The 13,394-nt window shown below is 52.4% G+C and overlaps 3 protein-coding genes across 3 annotated transcripts; 1 reads left to right on the forward strand and 2 right to left on the reverse strand.

Annotated features, from left to right (window-relative positions):
- Positions 1-515: 515 nt before the first annotated feature.
- Positions 516-1,766, reverse strand: A1O1_01573 (uncharacterized protein; the record flags this gene model as incomplete). Its single annotated transcript, XM_007722486.1, has 3 exons — positions 516-1,410; positions 1,461-1,540; positions 1,593-1,766. 3 exons carry the CDS (start codon positions 1,764-1,766, stop codon positions 516-518), a joined length of 1,149 nt encoding a protein of 382 aa, XP_007720676.1.
- Positions 1,767-5,909: 4,143 nt separating this feature from the next.
- A1O1_01574 (uncharacterized protein) lies at positions 5,910-6,406 on the reverse strand (the record flags this gene model as incomplete). Its single annotated transcript, XM_007722487.1, has 2 exons — positions 5,910-6,094; positions 6,154-6,406. 2 exons carry the CDS (start codon positions 6,404-6,406, stop codon positions 5,910-5,912), a joined length of 438 nt encoding a protein of 145 aa, XP_007720677.1.
- A 2,052-nt stretch (positions 6,407-8,458) lies between these two features.
- On the forward strand, positions 8,459-13,198 carry A1O1_01575 (alpha amylase; the record flags this gene model as incomplete). Its single annotated transcript, XM_007722488.1, has 2 exons — positions 8,459-13,027; positions 13,082-13,198. 2 exons carry the CDS (start codon positions 8,459-8,461, stop codon positions 13,196-13,198), a joined length of 4,686 nt encoding a protein of 1,561 aa, XP_007720678.1.
- Between the last annotated feature and the right edge of the window lie 196 nt (positions 13,199-13,394).

Raw genomic sequence — 13,394 nt, forward strand, 5'->3', positions numbered from 1 at the left:
AGGTACCTCATGGAGAACGGAGACGTTGTGCCTGGATCCCCAGTTGGAGGCTCTTGCTGCTTTAATCGTACATGGTAGCTCGGTAGGGATGTTTGATGACACCACCCAACTTATACTGCTAATTGCTCGCCAGCCGTAGACAAATCTATCATGACTCTGGAGTACGTACTAATAATGACAAGGACCAAGTCTACCATGGGAAATACAAATACGCCTGGTCGGATCGACGCGCCGTCGTAGAGCTAAAGCAGCACTCATTGCGATCTGCGAGAGAACGACTTGCAAGACCATGAGGGACAGAAGAGAACAAGAGAGAGACGAGAATCAGGATGCGGTGTATCTGGGTATCAATAATTGTCTAGCTCATTGCTCAGTCCGATCACCTCAACTAGATGATTGACCGCTCCCTTCTAATAGGTGCGGAAATGCGTTGCACCACTAAGTAAGTAGTTGTTCTTGATAGACCGGCGATTCCCTCAGGCGATGCTGCTCCGGTGGCTGGATGATAAAGTACACTAGTCTTCCTCATCCAAGCCGTCTTCATCGTCATCGTCACCGCCACCCTTTCTCTTCTTGCTACTGTTTCCATCGACCTTTCGGATGGGGATTTTAATGCCTTGTTTGGCGAACTGTCGGTTCAGATCGGTGGTTTCGATCACGCCGGGAAACTTCTTGGCACTGTAAACCTTGAAGGGCCGACTGAAAGCCGTTGCCAGACACGGCGCCTCGCTGAAAAGCTCAGGGTTCTGGAGACTGCCATTGCTGTCCCCTTCGGTGAGACAGAACTCCGACAGGTTGAAGAAGTTCATCTTCAACCGGAACCAGCCTTCGGTGCGGACGCTGAGGTCTTGAAGAACAAACCACAGGCCGACCTTTCCCTTGTTGTCAACCAACCTGAAGGCACTTGATGACGCGCTGCCGATGAGGTTCTTGGCGATCTGAGTGTCTTTAGGTCCGGACAGGTCTTGGGAGGAGCGGGCAGAGCGTAGCTGGCTTCCAGAAGAGATCGAACCACCCGTGGAAGCACGCGAGTTGTAGGTCGGGTCATACCCGTTCTGATACTGCGGATATGGCGGGTAAGACGGATTTCTCTGGCCGAAGCTGGACCCGCCATTGCTATATCCCCGGGGATCTTCGTTATTGAATGCTGATGAAGAGGAGGGAGGAGCGCTCGTCGTTGGCGAAGCATATGTTTGAGATGCGTACGCTGGAAGATTTGCGACGTTGTAAGTTGGGAGTGGTGCGGCCGTGGCAGGTGTAGGCCCCGTGACGGTTGGGGGATATACGGTTGTGACGACTGATGAAATGGATGGCGAGGTGGTGTTATGCTTCACACAGTTATCCTCTCGTGAGCCCTGGAGATTCCACAAATCAACGTTCAAGACGAGCCTCGACAGATCAGAGACTTTCCTGCACGATTGTTAGCATGCATCTGAGAAACGGGGCTGGCACGAGCGTACGCATAGTCAATCTCCTCCCCTGTCCTCGGATCGAATATTATCAGTCTGATACATGGCGGAGGCGATATGGGACGGCGATCCTGGTAGTATGTTAGTGAGGGGTTTCGGCGTTGAACGCGGCGAGTCTAGTACCTTGTCACCAAATCCACACATGCGAGCGCGAATCGGCTGCTGAACGACCTCCAGCGCCCAAGCTCGACCTTCCCATATCCGCGAGACCGGGGGAGGTCCTTGCAGATTAAAATTCGCTTCGTCGTTCGCTTCGCTACTTTGACTTGGACTCGGCGGCGGCGCATTAGCCGACATGTTGAAAGAGGGATAAGGAGCTCCGTTCTGAGTGGGGGACTGCACAGGAACAGAGAGAGGTGGTGGCACAGGTTGCTGACCCGGGGGCCTCTGCTGGTAGTTATGCGGGTGTGTGGGATACATCTGTCAGTGAAGATAGATCTGTGATGTTGAAGAGAGGAAGGAAAAGCGCGAGCGAGCGAGCGCCGCGATATATGCTTGGATCGACGTCCAAGAAGCTGCTGAGGTGGCTCGGGTGCTTGTTAGCCCTTTCCGCCGCAATGTTTCTTCCACAACGTGTGTTCAGTAACGACAGGCAGGGGCACCGGAAAATGCCAGTGGGGTTTCAGTATGGTAGCAGTTCCAGTATCTTCAGATCTTCATCGTGTATGACTGTTATCTGAAGTATTTGGTGGTTCCCACTCTGTGCCACAGAAAGTGTGGTGTGGACCTCGACTCAGGACGCAGAATTCTGTCCTAGACTCGAACCATCGATGGGCGTAAGCGGGGATGATGGTCGGAGTCATACACAGATGCAAAAGAACAGGTGATGAAGGGTTGTTGAGGGCCGGATCTTGGTCGATGCAAGAGGAAAGCAGAGGGTTGTGGCGGGAGTAATGCGCTGTATTTGTTGGCTGAGGGTTGAAGAGTCGGGTTGATATGACAGCGACAACCACGATCTTTGACAGGTTTTGACAGGTCCCCTCTTTTAGGGCTAACACTATCAAGATCGGTTGAGGAGTTGAGAGAACCTTTACAGGCCCGGAAAATGGATGAGATGTGTTATTGTGTCGGCAAGGCGTGAAGGTTATGGCGTACCCCGGTTGACCCAAACGCGGACACGCAGATCGATTGACGCGGGCGGGAACTCAGAAAGCGTGACAACAAGGCTGGGGAGACGACTGGGGTGTACTACCAAAGATAGTGCCAGGGTTGTCAGTGATTTGCACCGCCATGGGAGGTTCTGGTTTCGCAAGCCGTCGGTCCCTGCTCAAACGAAGAGCACAACACAACAGGGCGTCGCACTGTGGACCGAACCGTCGGAAGCGGACAAGAAATCGAATAGGGCGCTGAATGCCCGGAGTAGGTTTGTGTACGGGTATGGTTCGCGTTCGCAGTCGCAGTCGAGCTCGTGGTTATGTTCAGAACAGGTAGAGGAGGGTCGTTGGAAGGATGAGAGTCTTCAAAGCCGAGTAAGTCATGTACCAATGTGAAGTCGGTGGAAGCGGAGGACGAGCTGATTCGAGGAAGCGAGGGGTGAACACTTGAACGGCGCTGCAGCGGTATTACTGGTGGCTACAGTTGTACTAGTAGACCGGAGACTTGGTGGGGATGGAGAAGTCTCGGATGGTGGCTGTCGTTGTACCGTGTAGGACAGAGGAGTAGAGGAGTATCGGCAGGGTCTGAAGATGGATAATGAGTGGCGTGGATCTGACGATCAATTGGGGATGAGATGGCGAAATCCGTGTTTCAATGCACGAAACGGAGGGAGGCGATGGTTGGTGCTGGACAGAGCGGAATAGAAAAGAGGATAGGTTTTTTGGTGGCGGCGGTGCTGATGGTGTACAGTGTACAGTGTACACTTTAAGGTAGGTAGGTACCACCGCAGGTAGATAGCCCGGTATCTTTGGGAGGGACCTGATGATACTGCAGGCACGTGTACCGCTAATAATAACCGAACACTCAGCTGCACTTGACGAGACGCTGGCAGTTTGAGGAAGTCTGTGGTAGTTGCCGGTTGCAGCGCCCTGCCAGTGCCAGTGTGCAGTTCAAGGTTCAAGTTCTGCAGGTCTTCCACTCCAGACTCGGAGTCTATGCGAAGCTGCCAAGAAAAGGATGATCATGATGGCAGCGGCGGCGGCGGCGACGGCGGCGGCGTCTCCAAAAGCCCGAAAGTTTAGCATCCCCGCTGCCAGGCAATTCGCAGCCTTCTCGCAAGCATCCTCCATGGTCCTCCAGAATTTCTGCACTCTGGTACAGTAAGCTTTCCGTCCACTGCTAGTATCTGCGCCAGGTCAATAATCGAGGCACCCTAATAGAACACTACCACGTACCGCTTCTCTTGTTCTGGACTAGTCGTGTGAAATAGATCAACTGCAACCGTCCAGGGGGCCCGGGCGTCTGGGTCCTCTACAGCGTAGTAGTGGTAGGATGGAAACAGAATCCTCGGAAAGCCGATAGTCGCGAAGAGTAGGTACCGTAGGCACCTACCTACCTACCTCTGGTATATCTCCTCGGCAAGATAGCTACTACGTACTCACCTACGTTAACCTTGGGGGTTTTCGGGCACCTCAAACTCCAGTGTTCGCACCTCAGGCCCCTCGGAAAACCGATATAGTCGACCGGGATATGCACCCTCACTACTACATATGACCTTAGGCAGGTAACTAAACAATCACTAACATTAGGCTCCTTAGGTCCTGATGAAGCCCCCGCTCAGCCCGGGCCCTCACCCGAGTTGAAGGATCCCCCTTGTTTGTTGAGCCATCAACTGTGTTTCTTGTTGGTTACCATAAAATGCATCCTGGTCTTTGCATTGCTAGCACTACCAGGTACTGCACTGGTGGCCTCGGTTTGTTTCGTTGTCGTTATCCTTCAGGTTTCTCATATCCTACTACTAGTACTAGGACGTGGGATACCGACACCGACCTCCTCACCTAGGCACTTTACGTGGCAGTTTTCTCCTGGACGAAATGCAAATAATGCGACGCTGTATCGTCCTAGTATACCGCAATAATGCATCCTGGATAACCCGTCATTTGTTCTCCTCGGATGCCAGTGCCCCAGGCTCCTCCTTCCACCACATCCTTGTCCCACCTGTCAAGAGATCAGTGAGTGACTAGTGACCAGTGGCTGGTGATCACTTTTGGCCCAAGCCCTGGCCCTAGTTTGCACAATATTTCCAGCGGGCACCCCTAACCTACTAGCCGGCATGATGTTGCAGTTCTCTGTTTCTGACAGCAAGTTGCGGAGCTTTGTCTGGACTTTGGCCCAAAACCTCCAGCAAAATATTCCGCAGGGTTCCAATACTCACTCTGTAGAGAGCAAGATACCTGTAGATAGTAGTATGGCATGCCACTACACACCAGTCACGTGTGTCAAATGCATCACTGTTGTTTGCTTCTGCAGCGTCCTACTCACTATGAAGTACCGTAGGCACACCAAGGTGAGAGATGCAACACTATCAGAGACGGATGATGCTGCCGGCCAAGCAATGCGGTGCGTGCGTAGCCTGCACAATCTGCCAGACCTCAAATTCCTTTCCTCCCACCGTGACCGACTCCATGAACCTCGCATGCCATCCTGCGGGTTGTCGTTCCGCGAATTGCCCCAACTGTTTCCTGTCAGATCAACAGTCGGCTATGGTCGACAGGAAGGCAAGCAAGGAGCCAACTTTTGGATACGACGTGTCACTTTTCTGGCCATGTGCAGGCTGGCCCCGATACTAATATTGATGCACAACAAAAACCTTCGACCATCCAAGCCTCTCCTTCCTACCGAATCATTAAGCCAGTCGAAAATTAAAGGCGCTTCATATTGACCGATAGACCTCCCTTTCCGTGAGACCTCGTTGGCTGCACCATTCGAGGCAAACAGCCGGCGAGATGTTGTCTGTACTTTGTCCTCGGGCGCCATAGCATAGAGATGCACTGCACCGTCCGGGTGGCAACATCCCAACGCTGTTCGGAGTGCAGATGCTCCTATCCGTCACTTCATGTTTCGAGTCTTTCTGCCAGCTCCTGATCCCGTCTTGGTGAACCGTGAAGACCTATCCAACGTACTTCGGTCCTCGCCCGCGACGTTTGGAAACGGCGAGGGGTCACAGACGTTCTCAAGACTGCATGTGCTAATTAGAGGACAGGGAAAACGCCCAGTTATATCCCCAGTTTGATTCGGTAGCTGCTGCGTTGCGCCGAGTTGCTCAGCGCATCAACACAGCGATGTGACAAAATATCAAAACAAGCCAGCACCGCAAAACCATACCCTTTACATGACAGCCCGCTTGTGAACAGGATACGTCGCTTGGTCAAGAAAATTCCAAAAGAACCCCCAAAAACACATCCACATCAGTCCGATCCCGCTGTGAGCCAGCATAAGCTAGAACCAATTGCCATATCAATTCATGTGCACCGATTCGCACAGTCAACTTGAGCATGTTTCTGCTCATGCTTGCTTGTCGCTTTCGTGCTTTCCTGCCACCGCTTCTTTGGCCTTGTCCGCTAGTGCTTGGATGGTGCCTCGATCCGCAGATCCCGACCGGTGGAAGGATTCCTTGCGCACTTTTTCGTTGTGGGCTTTTGCTGCATGAAGCTCGCTCTCGGAGGGTGTGTATCTGTTGGCAACGCCACCTGGTGCCCATGATCAGTCAAATGTCGGGTTTGCCTCCTGCATCCATGATTGCCCATACCTCTCCCAGTATGATACGACCCTTCAGGCAGAGTTATGCCTGGGACATCAACGTCCTGAGCGCGTCGCGCTTCTTCCGGGTGCTCAAAGTCGTTGTTGGCTATATTGCCTGCCCCTCCACGACCAGTGGTGTACTTTTTGGATTTCAAGGTAGGGGTGCCTTCGGGTTCAAATTTGGGTGACTCGGCGGTCTTGATGGTGACATTGCCTGCGAAGATCCACATCAGACTGGTCTTGTCGAACCAGCTTCCCATGGTTCTAAGACTTACCTGCACCACCTCGTCCGTAGGTGACAGCCGGTGCGGGTTTGGACATTTTCAACCCCGGATCCGACGAGAGAGCACAAGAACAATCAAGTTGGGTGTGTATATTCTCTGTCTGCGAAACAGTTCTCCTGAATTGGGAAGCGACTAGATACAGTCTTCGGCAATGATGTCGAGAGGCGAGTGTGCACACAAATGACCTATGAATCGGTGGTGCTGCTTGAAGACAGGTTCGAGGAGATAACAGCGGTGAGAGTGCAGAGCCAAACGGTCGATAATTACTTGTATACTGGTAGTAGATGTATGGGACAATGGTGATGGAAGGGGGATATCTATAGGATCTACTAGTAGTGTACATCTTTTCTACTCATCTTGGCTGGCGCGTGTGTTACATCCCTCACTGCAGTTTTTGCATCATTGCGCCTTGGGCTGCCAGTGGGCAGTGCAAAGAAAAAAGGGTTTGATGGTCACACGTGCGGAGTGAAAAGAGCCTGGGGCCGGTCGCTGGAAGAGTTTGCATCATGATGTGCACTGGGCAGACCACATTGAAAGCAAAGACGTAAGAGAATCAGCATCTTTGATGTGTTTAGCTTGTCCAGGTTTACATCACGTCTGTCCGACTCGCGCATTGGCACTGGCAAACTCGAACTTCAATTTGTAGACTTAACGGGCCAAGATGCCATTATGACCTTATTACGTAGTATGGGCATTAGGTACTCGCGGCGGCGAACGGCGAAAGCAACGACTCGCGGAGGGCTCCGTCTTCCCGTGGTGCTGGTATCTCTGAAAGTAGTAGTAGGGCAGTTACTTCAACAATGAAGATACTCGACAGGAGGTACTAGGTATTACTCAACAGCACCGCTACAAGGTAAGCTACTACCTTATGGAACAGATTAGAGCCGAGGGCTTTTTAGCAACGTTTCTGTGCAAATAGTCACGAGGTTGTTCGAGACTTTAACCTTCTAGTACTAAGGTATCTGCGTATCCCTCTGCCACACCACTGCACTGCACTGAAAGCTTCCATGACCATCAAGTTCAAGTTTGATCATGGCTGTACTAGTACCCCGTATTTACTTGCTTCATGCCTTATTCAGTGGGCTGTACAGTCCCATTGATCGCTGACATGTTGCAAGTGCTCGACCGGGCTCTACGCCTTGCCTCTACTATCCCATTCCGATTGTGGCAGCATTTGTACCAGCAACTTGGGATTGCAACCGCAGCTACGACACTACCTAGGTAGGTACGTAGGTACTGCTGCCAGATGATGACGCGAACAACAAGGAATTACTAGTATTGAGTGTGGGCCGCTGCTTAACGAGATTCCAACACTGCTAAAATGTGCCACTGCCATCATCTCAACAACAATCTCAACAAGCCACTGACGCTGGAGTGGGCTTCGCATTGTGGCTACGAGACTGACAGAGATCGGTCTAGGTACCTATTCTGTAGGTAGGTAGGTCCCTAACAATGCCTGGAGACTTGAGAAGCATTTTAGGCCTCCGCTTACCGATTGACCGCCCGCAAGCTAAAGGTGGTTCAGAGGCCCATAGGGGCTCAGCTGCCTAATCATATATTCGCGCGCATTGCTGCTTCCCCCGCCATTCGTCCCTCAAAAAGAGTGGGATGCAGGAACCGGGCACGCCACTTACCGTCCCTAGCAGGTAGGTTGGCAGATTGGCAGATAGGCAGGTACTCTGACACTCCGATGAACTCTCCCATCCTTGTCTGCGCCGGCCGACGCTTCCTGCTGTAAACGACGGCGACCGAGACTTTTCTCAACCATCATGACTTGATTCTTTACTGCCATTGATCTTATCGACAACGGCGTCGACTAGCAAACTTGTTCTCCTTTATCCTTACCCCTTCTCCCTGTATCACTATCTCTAGTCAATCATACCTCCCTCCTTTACCCGCAAGACCTCCTCGATCCCTCCTCGAGACTGTTCCGCGTTGGCCTGGACGAGCAAACTATGAGATAGCTCTGCGTCCTCAATTCCAGCAACGAGCTCTGTCACACTCCCTCTGCGGGGCTGCATCTGCATCATGCCTTCTAAGACTCATCAGAGTACTCGTCAGGTCTACCTCCTCCCTCTCACCGATGCTGGCGCCCCAGACGTGCCTCATGAATACATCTACCTGCCTGCGCCTACCGACCCAGCCTACTACTTGAGGTTCGCTATCGAGGGAGCAAGCTCAATATGCCGTCAAGGAAGTCTTTGGGTGAATATCCCTGAACCTGGCCAAATGTTTGACCGACATCACTTCCGCGAGTACAAGTTGCATCCGGATTTCAATCAGACCTTTGAAATTGACATCCCCATTACCTGCGCGGGAGCATTTGCCTTCTACACTACCTACACTCCGCTACCGATATTCTCCCTCGAAGATGTCGAAACACCACCACCGACTCGCACCCAAACCTACTATGTCGACATCGAGCCAAGGTTGTGTCTGGCCGGGTCGAGCTTGCCCTTGGACGCTTTGGGTATTTTCTCTGTCGTTTCCAAGTTCATGGGAAAGTACCCAGAGGATTGGGACAGGCACTTCAAAGGTATCAGTGGGAGAGGCTACAACATGGTCCATTTCACCCCCTTGCAACAGAGGGGCGAGTCAGATTCACCTTACAGTCTATACGACCAGCTGGCTTTTGATGCGCAGCTGTTTCCTGGCGGGGAAAAGGACATCGCGAAAATGGTCAAGTCGATGGAAGAGGAGCACCAGCTACTAGGTCTGACTGACGTTGTTTTCAACCACACTGCCAATAACAGCAAATGGTTAGAGGAGCATCCAGAAGCTGGCTACAATGCTGTGACTGCGCCCTGGCTCCAATCGGCATTGGAGTTGGATAACGCTCTCCTCGAATATAGTGATCAGCTCGAGTCACTGGGCCTCCCAACCATCTTCAAAAACGCCAATGATCTAGATAGGACGATCGATGGAATCAAGGAGCACGTTATCAACAAAATGCGCTTATGGGAGTATTTCGTCTGCGACGTCAAGTCCGACACAGAGGATGTCATTGACGCTTGGAGAAAGGGAGCCACCAAGCTGCCCTCGGGAGGCTTCGAGGATTCTGTTGGTGGCGGGCTTGATTCGTTGAAATTATGGTCACTGTATGAGAAAGCAAAATTTCTCAAGGAGAAGGGTTTGCTCAATGGTCTGCGCATAGACGGGCGCTTTTCTCGGAAAGTCAACCCTGAGATTGGTTCGGCCGTGTTGACGGTCTTGTATGGACGGTACGAAGACGACGCCGATGTAGGTGCAGCCGAAGCTGCAATAACCGCGATCTTGAACGAGCTCAACCTTCCCTTCTATCGGGAGTATGACGCGGATGTCGCAACGATTATCGATCAGGTCAAAGGCAGGTTACAGTACACAAGGCTGGACCCAAACGGCCCGAAATTGGGCCCTATCACCAAGGAAAACCCTTTGATCGAAACCTACTTTGCCCGACTCCCGCTCAACGAGACAACCAAGAAGCACGACCCTAGGTGCTTGTCCCTTGCAGTGAATGGATGGATCTGGGCTGCAGACGCCATGAAGGACAACGCAGGTCCGGACTGGCGTCCTTATCTCAGAAGAGAGCTCATTCCATGGAGCGACTGCGTGAAGCTGCGGTACGGAACCGGGCCAGAAGATAATCCTTACCTGTGGGAACACATGACACAATACGTTCGACTAATGGCCAAATACTTCACGGCTTTCCGAATCGACAATTGCCACTCTACTCCAATTCATGTTGCAGAATATCTTCTTGATGAAGCCAGGAAGGTCCAGCCGAACTTGGCCGTGTTCGCAGAGCTGTTTACCGGCAATGAAGAGACCGATTACGTCTTTGTGAAGCGCCTAGGTCTCAGTGCCCTCATTCGGGAGGCCATGCAGGCTTGGAGCACGCAAGAACTGAGCAGAATCGTACATCGGCATTGCGGTCGACCAATCGGCAGTTTTGAGATCAACGTCCCTCAACGATCAAGGAAGCAGGCTAATGGCATTACCAATGGGACCGGCCCAAGGACCCAGGAGGTGGTGAATCATATCAGAGAAAGTCCAGTGCATGCTCTGTTTATGGATTGCACCCATGACAACGAGACGCCAGCTCAAAAACGTGATGCGAGAGACACCCTACCCACAGCCGCGCTCGTCAACATGTGTGCATGCGCAACGGGTAGTGTCATGGGATTCGACGAGATTTACCCAAAGCTGGTTGAAATTGTGCACGAGCACCGTACATACACGTCAGCCAGCTCCGAAGGAGAAGTTGGCTCGGGAGCGGGTGAAGGCGGCATCGCCGGAGTCAAGAAGGTGCTGAATCAGATACATACCATGATGGGCAAAGACGGCTACGACGAGACCTTTTTGCACCATGAAGGTGAACTCATCACTCTACACCGGGTACATCCGGACTCCCGCAAAGGTTATTTCCTCATTGCTCACACCGCGTTCCCTGGCTCGGGTAATGGCAATGGTGGCCTAAGTCCTGTTCATCTGGCTGGCACCAAAGCACGCCAGCTAGGAGCTTGGACGCTGGAGGTGGATCAAAGCAGTGAAGCGAAGCAGGCCGCCTTGAGTGACAAAGATCATCTTGTCGGGTTGCCCTCCCGAGTCAAAAAAATCCAAGGCGCCACTATCGAGTCTGGCGACGGCAACACTACAATCACCGTAGCGGATTTCTTCCCACCTGGATCGATTGCTCTTTTCGAGACGTGGGTTCCGTCTGCGGAGCATTCTCTCGGTCTGGGAACGTTCATTGCGAGTGGGACGGAGGAAGGATTCGGTGAACTCAGCCTCACTGATCTGAATGTCATGCTCTACCGGTGCGAGGCGGAAGAGCGTGACTCCAGCTCCGGCCAAGATGGAGTCTACCACATACCAGGTTACGGTCCGTTGGTGTATGCAGGGCTTCAAGGCTGGTGGAGTGTTCTCGAGGGTATTGTCAGACGGAACGATCTCGCGCACCCTCTTTGCAATCATCTTCGGGCAGGGCAATGGGCGTTGGATTTCATTATCGGGCGGACGGAGAAAATCTCCAACCGCGAATGGTATTCACAGCTGAAGAAACCCGCCGAATGGTTCAAAGAGCGGTTCGATGCAGTGCGCATTATCCCAAGCTTCCTCTTACCGCGTTATTTTGCCTTGATTGTTCAGGTCGCCTACAACGCTGCTTTTAAGAGAGCAATGGACTTGATGGACCCGAATATTCAACATGGACAAGATTTCCTCCAGAGTCTGGCCATGGTGAGCATACAAATGGAAGGATACGTCAAGTCCGCCTCGTTGTGGCCAACCAAGAGTGTGCCGAGCCTTGCGGCTGGTTTACCTCACTTCTCCGTGGAATGGGCCCGATGCTGGGGCCGTGATGTGTTCATCTCGTTGCGCGGTCTCTTTTTGTGTACTGGTCAGTTCGAAGAAGCCAAGGAGCACATCAAAGCTTTTGGAAGCGTCTTGAAGCATGGATTGATTCCCAACTTGTTGAGCAGCGGTGCGGCTCCTCGCTACAACTCACGAGACTCCCCTTGGTTTTTCCTCCAGAACATCCAGGATTTCACCAAGATTGTTCCGGACGGACTGTCGATCCTGCGTGAAAAAGTCCCCCGACGATTCCTTCCTTACGATGATACATGGTTCCCGTACGACGACCCCCGTGCGTACTCGACCGAGTCCACGGTGGAAGACATTATCCAAGAAATCTTGCAACGTCATGCGTCTGGATTGTCGTTCCGAGAATACAATGCTGGACTCGAGTTAGACATGCAAATGCGACCTGAAGGGTTTCAGATTGACGTCCACGTGGATTGGGAGACGGGGATTATATTTGGAGGCAACCAATTCAACTGCGGAACTTGGATGGATAAGATGGGCGAGAGCGAACGCGCTGGTAGCAAAGGAGTCCCTGGAACGCCTCGAGACGGGGCAGCTGTGGAGATCACCGGGCTTTCCTACAGTGCCTTGAGGTGGGTTTCCGAGCTTCACAAGCAGGGAAAATACCAGTACTCGGGAGTGAAGACCGAGCAAGGAGACCAGATTTCGTTTGCCGAGTGGGCGGATCGCATCAAATCCAGCTTTGAGCGATGTTATTGGGTTCCTGCGGACCGCAAGGAAGATGCTGACCATGACATTGACCCTAAACTTGTCAATCGTCGGGGTATCTACAAAGACTTATATCGATCTGGAAAGCCGTACGAGGACTACCAACTGCGGCCAAACTTCCCCATCGCGATGGCGGTGGCTGCCGACCTGTTCACACCTGAAAGGGCGTTGTCGGCCTTGAAGACGGCCGACGATGTCCTACGCGGTCCAACAGGGATGGCAACGCTCGACCCATCGGACTTGAACTACCGCCCCTACTACAACAATTCGGAAGATTCGGCGGACTTTGCGACCTCGAAAGGGAGGAACTATCACCAAGGACCTGAATGGTTGTGGCCAACTGGATTCTTCTTGCGAGCGCTGCTAAAGTTTGATCTGATGCGGCGATACACTCCGGCGGCTCGGTTGGAATCATACCAACAAGCAACCCAGCGCCTGGTCGGTTGTAAACAAGCGGTCAAGGACAGCCCATGGAGAGGGCTGACGGAACTGACCAACAAGGATGGAACCTTCTGCGCTGATTCGGTATGTTGTTGAACGAGAGCCTGTATGACACTGGAGATGCTAACTCTCGTATAGTCACCCACTCAGGCGTGGTCCGCGGGTTGCTTGATTGATCTGTTCCATGATGCATTAGCGCTAGCCCTCGAAGTGCAGCAAACGGAGGTGAATGGGGCGACGAGCATAGACTACTGAAGTGACGCAATAGTTCCTGAATCGCTGTGGATGCATTGTGTCTGGGTGGCAGATGGCCAGAGGAAGACTGGCCATGGGATGTAGATGTTTGGGGAGTGGAACTTGGTAGGGTGGCAGAAAAGAGCAAAAGGCCGCGCCAGTGATGACCTCGATGACCTGAATACCAGGACCAAATATTAATATCAATACTTGCCTC

The sequence above is a fragment of the Capronia coronata genome (genome assembly GCF_000585585.1).
Source record: "Capronia coronata CBS 617.96 chromosome Unknown acBCG-supercont1.1, whole genome shotgun sequence".
In the NCBI taxonomy this organism is placed as follows: Eukaryota; Fungi; Ascomycota; class Eurotiomycetes; order Chaetothyriales; family Herpotrichiellaceae; genus Capronia; species Capronia coronata.